This window comes from Suncus etruscus, chromosome 9 (assembly GCF_024139225.1).
Source record: "Suncus etruscus isolate mSunEtr1 chromosome 9, mSunEtr1.pri.cur, whole genome shotgun sequence".
NCBI lineage: Eukaryota > Metazoa > Chordata > Mammalia > Eulipotyphla > Soricidae > Suncus > Suncus etruscus.
The window spans coordinates 17,364,930-17,382,838 of NC_064856.1; the positions used below are offsets into that span (position 1 = coordinate 17,364,930).

Here is a 17,909-nt window from a genome sequence, read left to right on the forward strand (position 1 = left end):
TAACCCCAGCACCCCTCTGCCGCCTTGCTCCAGATCTCCAGGGCTTCCCCGGGCCACACCCCTGGGCAAGCCGGTGAGTTGGGTCCCTTGGTGGAGCTTGAAGGACCCTAGGCCTTCCCCCACTATCCATGCGGCTCCTTAGGGAGGGTCTGGGTGGGGCTCTGAACTTCTGTTCTCCCAGCTTCTTGAAGGATCTCTCCTTCCTGGGAGCCGGGAGTCAGGCAGGAGGAGGTTTGGCAGGCCCACGCCATGCCGGTGGCCTGCTTGGCCAGGCCTAGGGGGGGTGCGGGATTTGGGTAACCCCAGCACCCCTCTGCCGCCTTGCTCCAGATCTCCAGGGCTTCCCCGGGCCACACCCCTGGGCAAGCCGGTGAGTTGGGTCCCTTGGTGGAGCTTGAAGTCCCTAGGCCTTCCCCCACTATCCATGCGGCTCCTTAGGGAGGGTCTGGGTGGGGCTCTGAACTTCTGTTCTCCCAGCTTCTTGAAGGATCTCTCCTTCCTGGGAGCCGGGAGTCAGGCAGGAGGAGGTTTGGCAGGCCCACGCCATGCCGGAGGCCTGCTTGGCCAGGCCTAGGGGGGGGTGCGGGATTTGGGTAACCCCAGCACCCCTCTGCCGCCTTGCTCCAGATCTCCAGGGCTTCCCCGGGCCACACCCCTGGGCAAGCCGGTGAGTTGGGTCCCTTGGTGGAGCTTGAAGGACCCTAGGCCTTCCCCCACTATCCATGCGGCTCCTTAGGGAGGGTCTGGGTGGGGCTCTGAACTTCTGTTCTCCCAGCTTCTTGAAGGATCTCTCCTTCCTGGGAGCCGGGAGTCAGGCAGGAGGAGGTTTGGCAGGCCCACGCCATGCCGGAGGCCTGCTTGGCCAGGCCTAGGGGGGGTGCGGGATTTGGGTAACCCCAGCACCCCTCTGCCGCCTTGCTCCAGATCTCCAGGGCTTCCCCGGGCCACACCCCTGGGCAAGCCGGTGAGTTGGGTCCCTTGGTGGAGCTTGAAGGACCCTAGGCCTTCCCCCACTATCCATGCGGCTCCTTAGGGAGGGTCTGGGTGGGGCTCTGAACTTCTGTTCTCCCAGCTTCTTGAAGGATCTCTCCTTCCTGGGAGCCGGGAGTCAGGCAGGAGGAGGTTTGGCAGGCCCACGCCATGCCGGAGGCCTGCTTGGCCAGGCCTAGGGGGGGTGCGGGATGTGGGTAACCCCAGCACCCCTCTGCCGCCTTGCTCCAGATCTCCAGGGCTTCCCCGGGCCACACCCCTGGGCAAGCCGGTGAGTTGGGTCCCTTGGTGGAGCTTGAAGGACCCTAGGCCTTCCCCCACTATCCATGCGGCTCCTTAGGGAGGGTCTGGGTGGGGCTCTGAACTTCTGTTCTCCCAGCTTCTTGAAGGATCTCTCCTTCCTGGGAGCCGGGAGTCAGGCAGGAGGAGGTTTGGCAGGCCCACGCCATGCCGGAGGCCTGCTTGGCCAGGCCTAGGGGGGGTGCGGGATTTGGGTAACCCCAGCACCCCTCTGCCGCCTTGCTCCAGATCTCCAGGGCTTCCCCGGGCCACACCCCTGGGCAAGCCGGTGAGTTGGGTCCCTTGGTGGAGCTTGAAGGACCCTAGGCCTTCCCCCACTATCCATGCGGCTCCTTAGGGAGGGTCTGGGTGGGGCTCTGAACTTCTGTTCTCCCAGCTTCTTGAAGGATCTCTCCTTCCTGGGAGCCGGGAGTCAGGCAGGAGGAGGTTTGGCAGGCCCACGCCATGCCGGAGGCCTGCTTGGCCAGGCCTAGGGGGGGTGCGGGATGTGGGTAACCCCAGCACCCCTCTGCCGCCTTGCTCCAGATCTCCAGGGCTTCCCCGGGCCACACCCCTGGGCAAGCCGGTGAGTTGGGTCCCTTGGTGGAGCTTGAAGGACCCTAGGCCTTCCCCCACTATCCATGCGGCTCCTTAGGGAGGGTCTGGGTGGGGCTCTGAACTTCTGTTCTCCCAGCTTCTTGAAGGATCTCTCCTTCCTGGGAGCCGGGAGTCAGGCAGGAGGAGGTTTGGCAGGCCCACGCCATGCCGGAGGCCTGCTTGGCCAGGCCTAGGGGGGGTGCGGGATTTGGGTAACCCCAGCACCCCTCTGCCGCCTTGCTCCAGATCTCCAGGGCTTCCCCGGGCCACACCCCTGGGCAAGCCGGTGAGTTGGGTCCCTTGGTGGAGCTTGAAGGACCCTAGGCCTTCCCCCACTATCCATGCGGCTCCTTAGGGAGGGTCTGGGTGGGGCTCTGAACTTCTGTTCTCCCAGCTTCTTGAAGGATCTCTCCTTCCTGGGAGCCGGGAGTCAGGCAGGAGGAGGTTTGGCTGGCACTGGTAATCTCTGTCCAGTCTACATTTTCAAAATCGCGTGGGGGCTATTGCCCCCGCGCGCACAAGAAACATTAATAGTACTCTCACAAGAAACATTACTAGTACTCACTATCATTGAATTATGTTTTTATGTATGCAGAATGTCCATTTTGTACTCTGCCCTTTTGCATACCCCTTCATAAGTTCATATTTCTCTTTAACTTCTTTAACTCCTATCATCATTACTCCTTTTTTACCCTTTCTAACTTAAGTACTCTTGAGTCCTAATTCACAGACCAAAGTGGTGCCCTAGAGTTAACACCCACACAACTATTTTAAAAGGCATAAAAAGGACACATATCTTTTCAACATTTTATGCGTGTTTTCTTTGACGGCTATAACTTTTGCTAAATACTTTCTTATACAGTGATGATCCCCCCCCATTTTTTTTTATCTTCTCTTTGTGAACTACTCAATATGGAATTTGGTGTGAAAGAATCCCTCAGTTTAATACTTATGTTTGAACCAAGTCATGGGTCTTGTTGGAAATGTTCTTATGCCCCCATATATCTGATAGCACCACGTGGCTTTATATCTTGTTTGCGTAGGCACACTGACATGGGAAAATACTATACATACCAATAAGTTCTTATCTAATAGAAAGGGGAACACACAAATCTTGTAGTACAATGAGACCTTACACCCTGAACATTGACATAAAGACCTGGCACAGGCCTCAGAAGAATGGACATTCTCCATTTACCCCTTGATCTACAGAAGACATTTACAAAACATCCAAGGTTGTATATAACATCACCCGGAGGCATTCCTGTACCAGGGACGACCCTACAGCTGCTCTGACATCGATCTACTCAAAAGAGACATCCCTTAGCACTGAGAAGACAACAAGAACAATGACCTGTTTACTGGACAGGGCTTGCTGTATTGCCCATTTATGGTGAGGTTTGTCTATAACATCACCTGGAAGCAATCCTCTACCACGGAAGACCCTACCACTGCTCAGACATCGTCCTGCTCAAAAGAGACTTCCTTTAACACTGAGAAGACTTAACAACAACAACAACCTGCTTATAGGACAGGGCTTCCTGCATTCCCCTTTCATGGTGAAGTGAAACGAGAAGGCACTCCTCATCATGACTTCAATGTAGGACATGCAGATTCCAGAATCTTTAATACAGAAACATGAGACCAACAACAGAGACTCTGTGATAAGTGTGTTGGCGCTACGGACAATGTCTTGGAGCGAACGATAACTTTCCTGAGGCCTAGAGCTGGTCTTATGCCAGGAAACTTCAGGGGTAGGATCTCTTTGTATTTAGGCCAAGGCTATTCCTTTCCATGCCTCTCATATTTTGGTGGGCCTATGCAAACAACAATTGCCACTCTAACACCGTTTTTACTGTGCTCCTTTGACTCTAATCCTTAAAACACACCCACTTAAAATTTGAGGTTAACTTAAGCTAATATGCATGTACATGGAAATGTAAAAAACACTATGCCTCTAATGTTTAAGGAGTTACGTAAGCTTGATGGCTTTAGATTGCCTTGTGTGCTGTTAAGAAATATTATAATGTGCTACAATCTGGGGACTTGAGGGAAAAAGTAATTGCACATGGATTCTGTTTTATTTATCTTAACTTTTTTTGGTGAAAATTCAAAGTTAAGATATCAGCAAGGGGACTTCTTCTGATAATTATGTTATGGGTGATTGTCCTTCCACTGTAACTTTACCTTATCCTCTTTCTTTGCATCTTTTGTTAACATAAATAATAAAAAAAAATTATAAAAAAAAAAAAAAAAAAAAAAAAAAAAAAAGTTCTATTCCTGGCCCCCTCAGTTTCCTTCCTTCCTTCCTTCCTTCCTTCCTTCCTTCCTTCCTTCCTTCCTTCCTTCCTTCCTTCCTTCCTTCCTTCCTTCCTTCCTTCCTTCCTTCCTTCCTTCCTTCCTCCCTCCCTCCCTCCCTCCCTCCCTCCCTCCCTCTCTCCCTCCCTCCCTCCCTCTCTCCCTCCCTCCCTCCCTTCCGTCCTCCCTCCCTCCCTCCCTCCCTTCCGTCCTCCCTCCCTCCCTCCCTCCCTCCCATCCTCCCTCCCTCCCTCCCTCCCTCCCTCCCTCCCATCCTCCCTCCCTCCCTCCCTCCCTCCCTCCCTCCCTCCCTCCCTCCCTCCCTCCCTCCCTCCCTTCCTTCCTTCCTTCCTTCCTTCCTTCCTTCCTTCCTTCCTTCCTTCCTTCCCTATTTCCTTTTTTTTCTTAGCGGGGAGAGCCATACACAATTTACTCCTGGCTGTGCATTTAGAGATCAGCCCTGATATACCTCAGAGGGACCATATACGATGCTGGGGATCAACCTGGTGTTGGTTGCTTTGCAGGGCAAGCACCCTACTCACTGTACTGTTGCTCCAACCCCTCTTTTTTTCCCTATGTAGGTGGAATAGTGGATAATAACAATATATCTAGATCACTGGGTGATTCTGGTTATGTTTTGGGAGGATTCCTTCTAAATAATGCTCAGAGGGCCTCGGACCACTCTTGGTGGTACTTGTCTAGTTGGTTCAGTGCCAGAGCCTGAGGCTTCAGTGTTGCTCATCCCTAAGCTGTTAGAGCTTCTCTGGCAGTGCCTGGGGCCTTCAGGGCTATATGTGGTGGTGATGGGGGATAGGCCAAGGATTGAACTTATTTTTCATTGGGTCATAAAGTTTCTGGAAGTGTTGGAACATAGTAAGTGCTCATAATCATTACCATTGTTCTCTGAAGGACTTTTGCCCATAGGCCTTTCTTTTTCTCAGGAGGCAGGCTGGAGTAGGCAGGAGGCATGGAGAGCCTCCTGATCAGTTCAGGGAACCAAGATTCTGTGGACAGGATTGTTTAATTTTGAGGACAGGCACTGTGATGCTGATTGACACTGTTCTGGGTGCTACTCCCAATGATGATTTTTGGGCCAAACAATAGGGGGAGTATCAGCAAATTAAATATTAGTAAAGATCATACTGTAATCATTAAGTTTCAGCTAGAATTTGGACCTTTGATTTCTCAGCACTGTACTTAATGCTAGCCAAATTGTCCTCTAAACAATTTGTAAATTCATTCCTAATTGTGGCCCTGTCAAGGGAAAGAAACTCACTTTTTTTGGAGGGCGTACCCGGTGATGCTCAGGGGTTACTCCTGGCTATGCACTCAGAAATTGCTCCTGGCTTGGGGGACCATTTGGGATGCCAGAGGATCAAACCTCGGTCTGTCCTAGGTTAGTGCTTGCAAAGCAGATGCCCTACCGCTTGCGCCACCGCTCTGGCCCCAAGAAACTCACTCTTCACTCATGTTTACTCCTATAGTACAGATTTCTAGGTTTTTGTACGTGGTACCATTTACACAGTGAATTGCATTTCACAAGATGAAGCCAGCTTCTCATACAGCATGAGAGAGATCATCTTTTCTGTTTGACTGCCAGTGATGATTGTGGGGCCCAGTAGTGGTGGGATAAGGTCAGGCATGTGCCAGGCATGTGCCCCTGTCCATTGAGCTATCTCCCTGCTCCATAGTGCTTTCTGAGATCAGTTATACGAAGGGAAATATTAGCTGTAACTTCAACAACCATTTAATCTTTCCTTTGGGAGTGTGGGAGAGGCTCCCAAGCAGTGTTCAGATTTCTGTGATAATCATCCTGGCTATGTAGGTGAGTCTGATGGCTTTGGTGCTGGGTGCTGATGATGATGTGCTACTGTGGCCAAGAGGTGCTGGTGCCACCTGGTGGTGCTCTGGGTCCACTCAGTGGCAGGGATCTAACCTGGGAACTCCTGAAGGGAAGGCATGTGCTCTTGTCCTTTGAGCTATTTTCACAGTCCCCATCTCAGAAATCCAGTTGCCCAAGTTTGTGTTTTCCCACCTAAAATTTTTGTAGAGTGCCCTAATTTCTATTTTTTTCTCTCCTTTCTCTTCTCCATTGCTGCTGTTGCATTGGCTGTTCACTCTTTGTTTTTTTGTTTTTTTTTTGGTTTTTGGGTCATACCCCGCAGCACTCAGGGGTTACTCCTGGCTCCACGCTCAGAAATTGCTCCTGGCAGGCTCCAGGGACCATATCGGATGCCGGGATTCGAACCAATGACCTTCTGCATGAAAGGCAAACGCCTTACTTCCATACTATCTCTCTGGCCCCAGGCTGTTCACTCTTGATTGTGATCTTTGCCAGAGGTTCACACTTAAGTTACAGTATTTGCATTTGTGTTTTTAGGGTTGCCTTTATTTTTAGTGGTCACACAGGAACTTGGGGGAATCACACTTCTGGTCGTACTCCTGCTTGCACACACCTGGCTGTACCCCAGAGCCATCGGCAGGGCAATGGGGATTGAACGCATGGTCTCCCACTGGTAAGACAAGTGCCTTTAGCCATTGTCTGGGTCCCTGACCCTTGTTACTTCACAGGCTAGATCATTATTCTAGCCCCGGTAACAAGAAGAGAGTTAATATAGTACAGGTAAGTTGGTGTTTATGTAAAAAGCATCATCAACTTTAATGATAAAATGCTTCAAGCCTACCTAGTCTGCCTTCTCAGTGGAGCACATGCCCCCTACATGTGTTGCTGTTATTGTTACTGTTCTAGTCTGGATCCGGAGTCACCCAGGGTTGCATCTTGCTTGGAGTCCTGGGAAACTGGATCCAAGTCTCATTCTGAAAATTCTCCTTTCATATGCCCCCTTCTGGTGGTTATTTCTAATGTTAAATATGTTTGTTGATGTCTACATATGGAGGCTAATATGGATTCTTGACATTATTGTTTTTCTTTTTTTAGAGGAGCGGCATTAGCATCTCTCATTGGGTTCCAGTATGCAGCCGATTGGTTTTCTTGTCTCCCACATATGGGCAGTGGGGCAGGGCTCTGTCTGCCACTCCTCAGGTAAGGTTTGTTGTTCCTTTGCTTGGTATGAAAATCTTAGTATTTATGTTCAAATGTCAGGTATTTATAGATTAGCCACCCAAAATGTGTGATGGAAAAACCTCATGAGACTAATTCTGGGTCTTTGTGGTGCCAGCTAAGAGCTGATTCCTACGGTATGGTGTATAGGGCGTTGCTTCTAAATACCCTCCCGTGGCACTTAGCCTAGGAGACTAGGCTACAGTCTGACGGTTTTTACTGTTGGGAGTGTTTCCACTTACTCATCTCAGAGGTAACTTTATTTTTTTTTTCATAACCACTTCATACTACTTTTTTAATTTGGGATATGGAGCCACAATAAGTAGTGCTCAGGGGCTACTCCTGGTTCTGTATTTAGGGATGATCTCTGGCAGTGCTCATGGCACATTATGTAGTGCTGGGAATTGAACTGGGGTTGATTGTGCAATGTAAGTAAGTGCCTTGCTCTTGTATTATCTCTCTGGCCCCAAGTACCATGTTTATTTGAGGTGAGATTTTTTTTCTTTGGGGGGCCACACCCGGCAGTGCTCAGGGGTTACTCCTGGCTGTCTGCTCAAAAATAGCTCCTGGCAGGCACGGGGGACCGTATGGGATACCAGGATTTGAACCAACCACCTTAGGTCCTGGATTGGCTGCTTACAAGGTAAATGCTGCTGTGCTATATCTCTCTGGGCCCGAGGTGAGATTTTTGTTTTGTTTTTGGGCCACAACTGGTGGTGCTCAGGGTATACTCTTGGTATACTCTGGGATCACTTATAGTGGTGCTCAGGGGATGATATGTGGTAGGTGCTGAGGATCAAACTGAAGTTGACTGTATACAAAACAAGTGGTTTATTCCTGTACTGTATTTCTTTTTTTTTTTTTTTTTTTTTTTTGGTTTTTGGGCCACACCCGGCAGTGCTCAGGAGTTACTCCTGGCTGTCTGCTCAGAAATAGCTCCTGGCAGGCACGGGGGACCATATGGGACACTGGGATTCAAACCAACCACCTTAGGTCCTGGATCGGCTGCTGGCAAGGCAAACACCACTGTGCTATCTCTCCGGGCCCCCTGTACTGTATTTCTGGCTCCATGTACTATTGTTTTTTTTTTTTTTTTGGGAGGGCCACACCTAGTGGCTTCTGGCTCTGGACTCAGAAATCACTTCAGGCAGGTTTGGGGGACCATCTGGGATGCCAGGGATCGAACTCGAATTGACTGTGTGTAAGGCAAATGCCCTGACTACTGTACTATCGCTACAGCCCCCTATGTACTACTATTTTTTTTAAATTTGTTTTTGGACTACATCTAGTGGTGCTTAGGATTTACTCCTTGCTGGGGCTCTGAAGACCAAATGGGATACTGGGCATTGAACCCAGGTAAACTCCTTATCTGTTGTACTATCTCTTCCACTCCATCAATACACTATTATTTATTTAGTTATTTTTTGGGTCACACACAGCAACGCTCGGATTACTCCTGGCTCTTTGCTCAGAAATCGCTCTTGGTAGGCTTGGGGGACCATATGGGATGTTGGGAATCGAACCAGGGTCTGTAATGTGTTGGCCTTTTGCATGGCAAACGCCCTACTGCTCTGCTATGTCTCTGGCCCCGGGTATACTATTCTTTTTTTTTTGGTTTTTGGGCCACACCTGGTAACACTCAGGTTACTTCTGGCTATGTGCTCAGAAATTGCTCCTGGCTTTGGGCACCACATGGGATGCTGGGGATCAAACACAGGTCTGTTCTGGGTCAGCTACGTGCAAGGCAAACACCCTACCTCTGTGTTATCACTCCAGCTCCATCCCAATATACTATTCTTATTTGAGGTGAGGTTTTATTTTGTTTTTGTTTGTTTCTCTGGGGCCATCCAGCAGTGGTCAGGACTTACTTCAGGCTCTGTCTTATTCACTATTTCTCTAGCCTTGGGATTTATTTTTTCTTTTGGAGTTTGGACCACACTCAGTGTTGCTCAGTGCTTTCTTCTGGCTCTGTGTTCAGGAATCTCTCCTGGACAGCTCATATGGGATGCTGGGTCAGCCATGTGCAAGGTAAGCAACCTACCAACTATACTTATCTTTCCAGCTCCTTAAAAAGAGTTAAAAAGTTTTTTTTAATTTTTTGCATTTTTTGTTTGTTTTGGGCCACACCCATTTGATGCTCAGGGGTTACTTCTGACTATGCGCTCAGAAATCGATGCTGGCTTGGGGGACCATATGGGATGCTGGGGGATCAAACCATGGTTCATTTTAGGCTAGCACTTGCAAGGCAGACGCCTTACCTCTAGCACCATTGCTTCAGCCCCAATTTTTTGCCTTTTGGGTCATTGTGTTCATGGCTTAATCTTGGGCTCTGTAGGCATCAATCTTGGGCAGTGCTCAGGGGGACTATATGCAGTGTTAGGGATGTTAGGAATTGAATCTGGGTCAGCCATGTGCTAAGAACCTTACATGTTGTATATTGTCTCTACAGTCTTAAAGTTATTTCTAAAAAAAATTTTAAGTGAGTTAACTTTTCTTTATTTGGGTTTTTGGGCCACACCTGGTGGTGATCAGGGGTTACTCCTGGCAGGCTCAGGGGCCCATATAGGATGCCGGGATTTGAACCACCATTCGTCCTGGATTGTCTGTGTGCAAGGCAAACACCCTACTGCTGTGCCATATCTCTGGCCCCTTTCTTTTCGTTTTTTTACCTGGCGGTGCTCAGGTATTACTCCTGGCTCTGGGCTCAGAAATTGCTTTTGGCAGGCTTGGGGGACCATATGGGATGCTGGGGATTAAGGCAAACTCCCTACTGCTGTGCGTCCTCATTTCTAGATAGGAAAAACTAGTATCTACTTCGTGAGGTTATTGTGCAATAACATCAATAAATCAAATGCCAAACATACAGGAGATTTTAATAAGTTGTAATTACTGTTTTGTGGGGGAGGAGGTCCACTCCAGGCAGTGTTCAGGGTTGACTCCTGGCTCTGTGCTCAGGGGGAGTATATATAATGCTAGGGATCAAGCTCGAGTTTGCTGTGTTAGGCAAGCACCCTATCTGCTGTACTAATGCTCTGGTCCCTAAAGTGTTACTTTTTGTTGCCATTGATATTCATATTGCTTTGGTAAATTTTTTCCTTATTGTATAATGTTAAACTTCAAAAGGAAAATTCTTTGTCCTAAAACTAACTTAAGCAAGTTTCAGCCTCTCCCTGGATCTTAGTTTCCTCATCTGTGGAATGAAACGTTTAGTCTTAAAAGTTTTCTGAAATTTCTTCCAGCTCAAGTGTTGTTATTCTAAGTTACTCCTTAGTTTTTCAGTTGCCTTTGCTCCAAACTAAACAGTCTCAATTCAACTTACCCTTTTCACTAGAACCTTTTATTCATCTCTTTAATCATTCTTGTGGTTCTTTTCTGGACCTTCTCCAAATTGTCCTTTTTTTTTTTAAAAAAAAAAAAAAGGAGAAAGTGGGAGGGGGAGAGAGAAAAATAATTCACCTCAGTTTTACTGAGAGAGAGAGAGAGAGAGAGAGAGAGAGAGAAAGGGAGAGAGAGAGAGAGAGAGAGAGAGAAAGAGGGAGGGAGAGAGAGAGAGAGAGAGAGAGAGAGAGAGAGAGAGAGAGAGAGAGAGAGAGAGAAAGTGGGAGGGGGAGAGAGAAAAATAATTCACCTCAGTTTTACTGAGAGAGAGAGAGAGAGAAAGAGGGGGAGAGAGAGAGAGAGAGAGAGAAGGAAAAGAAAAGAAGTACATCTTAATTGAAAACGAGAAAGAAAAGGAATCCACCTCTTTTTGATTGAGTGCCATTCCTGGCCCAGAATGGTGTTGAACACTGGGAAAGAAAGTGAAAGAAAAAAAATTTTTTTTTGTTTTTTGGGTCACACCTGGTGGTGCTCAGGGGTTACTTCTGGCTCTGCACTTAGAAATCACTCTTGGCAGGCTGGGGGTAGGTGGGGGTGGGTTGGGACCATATGGGATATCGTGATTCGAACCGCCATTTGTCCTGGGTTGGCTGCGTTCAAGGCAAACGCCCTGCTGCTGTACTATTTCTGTGGCCCCAGTGAAAGAAATTTTAATACAGATTGTGCCCTGGTAGAACTTATAGTTTTGCTTAAACAACCAGGAACAGATTTTTTTTTGTTTTGTTTTGTTTTTGCAAGAACAGATATTTTAAGAATTGTCTATATTTGGCTGGAGAGATAGCATGGAGCGAGGGTATTTGCTTTGCATGCAGAAGGACAGTGGTTTGAATACCACCATCCCATATGGTCCCCTGAACCAACCAGGAGCGATTTCTGAGCTTAGAGCCAGGAGTAACCCTAAGCGCTGTCGGGTGTGACCAAAAACCAAAATAAAATAAAATAAAACAAACAAAAATTGTATTCTTTCCTCCCCCCCCCCCTTTTTTTGGTTTATTTGTGGGTTTTTCTCACTTTTTCTTCCTTTTTTCTGCTTTTTCTTCCTCCTTCCTTTCTCTTTCAAACTAGGGATGTCTCCTCACTTTCAGAACCTATTTGTAAATAATAAGTAAATAAATTAGAAATCTCATTTTTTTTTAAAGATAATCTTGCTTGCAAAAGAATTTAGGTGGATCAGGGGGCTGGAGAGATAGCATGGAGGTAGGGTGTTTGCCTTGCATGCGGAAGGACGGTGGTTTGAATCCCGGCATCCCATATGGTCCTCCCGAGGCTGCTAGGAGCGATTTCTGAGTGTAGAGCCAGGAGTAACCCCTGAGCACTACTGGGTGTCACCCCAAACGCCCTCCCCCCCAAAAAAAAAAAGAATTTAGGTGGATCATTATTTATTTTTTTTATCATGCAGTCTATTTTTGTTTTGTTTTGTTTTTGGGTTATACCCAGCAGCGCTCAGGGGTTACTCCTGGCAGGCTCGGGGGACCATATGGGATGCCATGATTTGAACCACTGTCCTTCCACATGCAAGGCAAACACCTTACCTCCATGCCATCTCTCTGGCCACCATGCAGTCTATTTTACACAACTCTTCACATATGCTATTTTACTTGGTTCTCAGAACAAATTTCTAAGAGACTGAAGCTTTTGCTCACGTCTTGTTTTTATTTTTGTTTTTGGGCCACGCCTTATGACACTCAGGGGTTACTTCTGGCTATGTGCTCAAAAATTGCCCCTGGCTTGGGGGGCCATATGGGACGCCGGGGGGTGGGGGGCAGGGGGGGGATCAAACTGCGGTCCGTACTAGGTTAGCATATACAAGGTAAATGTTCCTATGGCTTGTGCTATGGCTCTGGCCCCATAATGTTGTTTTTAATTTTCTCTTCCACCTGTAGCCTTTTTCTGATCTTATTGCCTTCTGTAAGCCCCACTTGTCCTAACTGTCTCAGTCTATTATTGAGTCCCCCTAGTCTCATGCCCATTTATGCCATTTTCATATGTGGCTCCTTTGAATATCCTGAATACTCATATGGAAGCCCATACTTTAAATTGAAGTATAATAAAAACATATAATATAATTTAATATATAAAGCATATAAATATAATTTTACAAAATCAACCATTAATTTTCATAGCCCAAGAATCATTGCATAGTGAATACAGTTCTGATAGAGAACAGAATCAACCAACAGAATCAACTCCTTCCCTTCATCATTTTCAGTTAAGCATCATTTTCACTTTATTTACTTACTTGTTTTTGTTTTGGGGCCACACTTGGTGTCACTTAGGTTACTCCTGACTCTGCACTCAGAAATTACTCCTGCAAGGCTAGGGATGCCGGGGATTGAATGTAGGTTGGTCGTGTGTAAGGCAAATGCCTGCTTGCTGTACTCCGGCCCCTGGTCTTCACTTTTAATACCATGGCATATTTGGTCTTCTAAGCATATTTTTCTTTATTGGGTTTGTTATTCAGATTTGTTTTAGAAATTTGTCCATGATCCATGATATAGTTAATTCATTCTTCTTCTTGTTATATGATATAACTTCACTAATTTATCTATTCTTCTGATGCTGAGTTGGGATTTCTTTGTTGTTTTTTTGGCCATACCCAATGTTGCTCAGGGTTTCTTCTGCTTCTGTGCCCAGGGATCATTCCTGGCAGTGCTTCAGTGGATATATGGAGTGCTAGGGATTGAACCTGGGTTAGCCAAGGCAAACACCCTACCTACTGTACTATTGCTTGGGCCCCTGGGTTTTTATTAATGGTAGTTCTGTCTACAGTCTTGTACTTTCTTTTTTCTTTTTTTTTTTTTGGTTTTTGGGTCACACCCAGCAGCGCTCAGGGGTTACTCCTGGCTTCATGCTCAGAAATCGCTCCTGGCAGGCTCGGGGGACCATATGGGACGCCGGGATTCGAACCGATGACCTTCTGCATGAAAGGCAAACGCCTTACCTCCATGCTATCTCTCCGGCCCCAGTCTTGTACTTTCATTATTATTTTTTGGGGGGGGTTTGGGGCCATACCTGCCAGTGCTTAGAGGCTACTACTGGCTCTGTGTAGGGGTTGCTCCTGGTGGTGGTCAGGATGAACATATACAGTGCTTGGAATCAGTTTGAGGTTGATTACACTCAGGCAAGTTCCTTAACCTCTATTCTCTCTCTCTGGTCCTGTGCCTTTTTTCTGTTTGCTTTTTGGGGCCCCACACCCTGTGATGCTCAGTGGTTCCTCCTGGCTATGCACTCAGAAATCGCTCCTGGTTTGGGAGACCATATGGGACGCCAGGGGATTGAACCCTAGTTTGTCCTAGGTTAACCGCATGCAAGGCAAACGCCTTACCACTTGCCTCACCACTCTGGCCCCTCCTGTGCCTTTAAAATTTTTTTTTTTTATCTTTGTGCCACACCTGTTGATGCTCAGGGGTTATTTCTTGCTCTGCACTCAATAATTATTCTGGTGGTACTTGGGGGACCTGTAATATTTCTCTAGCCATTAAAATTGATTTTTAAAATAAGTTTACAGTTAACACTGAGTGTGTAGGGGCCCATGTGGTACCTGGTATCAAAACCACTTTACCACTAGAGTCAGGTTTCCAGCTCTCTTTTACATGATTTTTGGTGAACATATATATGCATTTCTGTTGGGGCATACACTTAGAAATAGAATTACTGAGTCTTTTAGAATGTGTATACTTTCATAATCAGTAGATACCCAACAAATAATTTTCTAAAGTGTACCATTTTATACTTTTTGGTGGGGGCCAAACCTGGTGATACTCTTGGCTTATTCCTGACTGGATTTAGGGATCACTCCTGGAGGGGCTTGAGAGATCACCTGTTTTACTATTTCTTTAGTGCCCACCTTATGTTTTATAAACTCTGAAATTTGGTCTTTGTTTCTTGTTCAATGAACTTCATACTCTTCTCCATGAAACTATGATGTCCTAAACCTTAAAAACCTGGCATAAGAGCTGGCACTTTGGGCTGGATTGATCGTACAGCAGGTTGGGTGTTTGATTTGCACACAGCCGACCTCAGTAACCCATATGATCCCCTGAGCACTGAGTAATTACTGAGTGCAGAGGCAGGTGTGTGGCTCTGAGCACTACTCTGTATGGCCTCAAAACAAAAACAAAACAAAACTAAAAAAAGAGTTGGCACATTGTGGCATTTATTAGAGGGGGTAGATGAATTAAATACACGTGTATGGCATTTGTGTGGGAAATGACAAGAAAGAAATAATAAGAAATAACCATACAGCTGGCTGGACTTGTTCATTCAATAGATATTTGAAATTTTGTTTTAGTAGCGGGTGGGTGAACCTTGTTGGCTTTTTTTTTTTTTTTTTTTTTTTAATTTTGGGCCATACCTGGTGATGTTCAGGGGTTACTCTTGGCTATTTGCTCAGAAATTGCTCCTAGCTTGGGGGACCATATGGGGTGCCGGGGGATCAAAACACAGTCCATCCTAGGCTAGCATGGGCAAGGCAGATGCCTTACCGTTTGAGCCACTGCTCCAGCTCCTGGGTGAACCATTTTGGGTCACACCTGTTGTGCTCAGGGGCTTTCCTGGCTTTTTGTTCAGAAGAGATCCCTGGCAGTGCTTAGGGGACCATATATAGTGTTCGGGGCCATAGATAGTTCTCAGGATTTGAACCAGGTCTGGCCTCATGCAGGCAAGTGTTTCACTTCCTGTACTATATGTCTGGGCCCAAGATTTAAATTTTTCCCCAGGTGAGTGTACTATATATATTTTTTTGTTTTGTTTTGTTTTTTGGGCCACACCCATTTGATGCTCAAGGGTTACTCCTGGCTAAGCGCTCAGAAATTGCCCCTGGCTTGGGGGAACCATATGGGATGCCGGGGGATCGAACCCCGTAGTCCTTCCTTGGGTAGCGCTTGCAAGGCAGACACCTTACCTCTAGTGCCACCTCGCCGGCCCTGAATGTATTATATTAGATTCTGATAATACAATTCCATTTCTCTCTTTTTTTATTTTTTATTTTTTTTATTTTTTTACAATTCCATCTTTTGTTGGTATTTTTGGCAATGGTAATAGAAATAATCAAGTGTCTAAATATATAATAATGCATGTAGTGAGTGTGATGACTGAAGTTGTCAGACTTACTATGGTAGAGAATAAGAGGATAATAATATTTTATTTTATTTATTTACTTTTGTTCTTAATGCCACACCTGGAAGTTCTCAGGCTTACTTCTGACTCTGTACTCCGCCACATGCAAGTAAGCATCCTACCCACTGTACTATCACTCTGGCTCCCACAAAGCATTTTTGAAATCAGAAATTCAAATTTTTTTTTTCTCCTTTATAGAAATAATTACTGAGGGTCTAGAGAGATAGCATAGAGGTAAGGTGTTCGCCTTTCATGCAGAAGGTCATTGGTTCAAATCCCGGCATCCCATATGGTCCCCTGAGCCTGCTAGGAGTGATTTCTTTCTTTCTTTCTTTCTTTCTTTCTTTCTTTCTTTCTTTCTTTCTTTCTTTCTTTCTTTCTTTCTTTCTTTCTTTCTTTCTTTCTTTCTTTCTTTCTTTCTTTCTTTCTTTCTTTCTTTCTTTCTTTCTTTCTTTCTTTCTTCTTCTTTCTTTCCTTCCTTCTTCTTCCTTCCTTCCTTCCTTCCTTCCTTCCTTCCTTCCTTCCTTCCTTCCTTCCTTCCTTCCTTCCTTCCTTCCTTCCTTCCTTCCTTCCTTCCTTCCTTCCTTCCTTCCTTCCTTCCTTCCTTCCTTCCTTCCTTCCTTCCTTCCTTCCTTCCTTCCTTCCTTCCTTCCTTCCTTCCTTCCTTCCTTCCTTCCTTCCTTCCTTCCTTCCTTCCTTCCTTCCTTCCTTCCTTCCTTCCTTCCTTCCTTCCTTCCTTCCTTCCTTCCTTCCTTCCTTCCTTCCTTCCTTCCTTCCTTTTTTTTTACTTTTTAAAAGGACTGGAAAGCACCTGCGGGGAATCGAACCCACCAGAGGTGATTGGTTTCAAAGCTAAGCTTTGTGACTGCGAAGTAACCGCTGAGCTAAGGCCAGCCTGCTAGGAGTGATTTCTGAGTGTGGAGCCAGGAGTAACCCCTGAGCACTGCTGGGTGTGACCCCCCCCCCCAAAAAAAAAAAAAAACCTTACTGATATGTTTTTAATTTAAAGAAACGATTTTTTTTTCAACAAATGACTTTTTTATTATTAACAACCATACTTATATAAGTCAGTGCTCAGGGCCACTTCTGTTTCAGTGTTTGGAATTGTTCCTGGTGATACCCAGGGCACTATGTGGTATTTATCAGATCTGGGCCTCCTGCAGGCAAAGTATATGCTCAGCTCATCTTTCTGACCTCAGAAGAAAAAAAATGCATATATATATATATATATATATATATATATTTATATTTATTTTTTTATTTTTTTTTATTTTTTTGGTTTTTGGTTTTTGGGCCATACCTGGTGACACTCAGGGGTTACTTCTGATTATGTACTCAGAAATCGCCCCTGGCTTGGGGACCATATGGGATGCTGGGGGATCGAACTGTGTCCGTCCTAGGCTAGTGCATGCAAGGCAGACATCTTACACCCTGCACCACTGCTCTGGATCCAAAAAATGAATATTTTAAGGTGAAGGGAATCTTTAGGGCATCAAGGGCAAGAGTGGATAATTAAAAATTTAGTGAGATGTTCTTGGTACATAGTACCTGAGTTCAATATATTGTGTTAAATTTAATGTTAAATATTAAGTGTTAAATACTGATAGGATGGAATTTGCAGGTAATACTATAGTCATAGAAGGGAGCCATTGCTTACTACTGCAGCTATGGGCAAGTAAAAGGTCATGTAGCCGATGGAAGAGAACTCTCCTGAAAGCTTAAGTCCTTGAGTGTGCTTTTGAGTTGAGAGATAGTGTGGAGGGTGAAGTGCATGCTTTGCATCCAGAGGCCTACATTTAATCCCCAGCACTACAGGGTCTCTCAAACACTGAGAGACACAACCCCTGAGCCCAGAGCCGAGAGTATTTCCTGCACATGCCCAGGTGTGATTCCCAAACCAAAAAACAAAAAGAAAAAAAAAAGATTTATTGGTTGTGTTCTGGATGAGCCTTTACACTGATACATATGATGTAATGGGAGGTGTTTTCTGTGTTTAGTCTGTGTTTTACAAAGCCTGCTTGATACCTATGAATTGAAGTATTAGTGTCCTTGGGAGTGACCACAATTCTGACTGTTTAAATATTCTAGTGTGGGAAGAAAAGTAAACAGTAACTTAGCACAATTATAAATTCTATTTTTCCTTCCTTAGAATTAAAGGAAAACATGATTTTTTTGTTTCATGTATCTC

The 17,909-nt window shown here is 45.9% G+C and overlaps 1 protein-coding gene across 2 annotated transcripts in view; it reads left to right on the forward strand.

Moving 5' to 3' along the window:
* LOC126017412 (ubiquinol-cytochrome-c reductase complex assembly factor 1) overlaps nt 1–17,909 on the forward strand; it is a 132,479-nt gene that overhangs the window by 14,228 nt on the left and 100,342 nt on the right. For both annotated transcript variants that reach the window (XM_049779333.1, XM_049779334.1), the window contains exon 2: nt 7,103–7,207. In XM_049779333.1, coding sequence (XP_049635290.1) covers nt 7,103–7,207 — 105 coding nt within the window. The remainder of the gene's footprint in view (nt 1–7,102; nt 7,208–17,909) is intronic.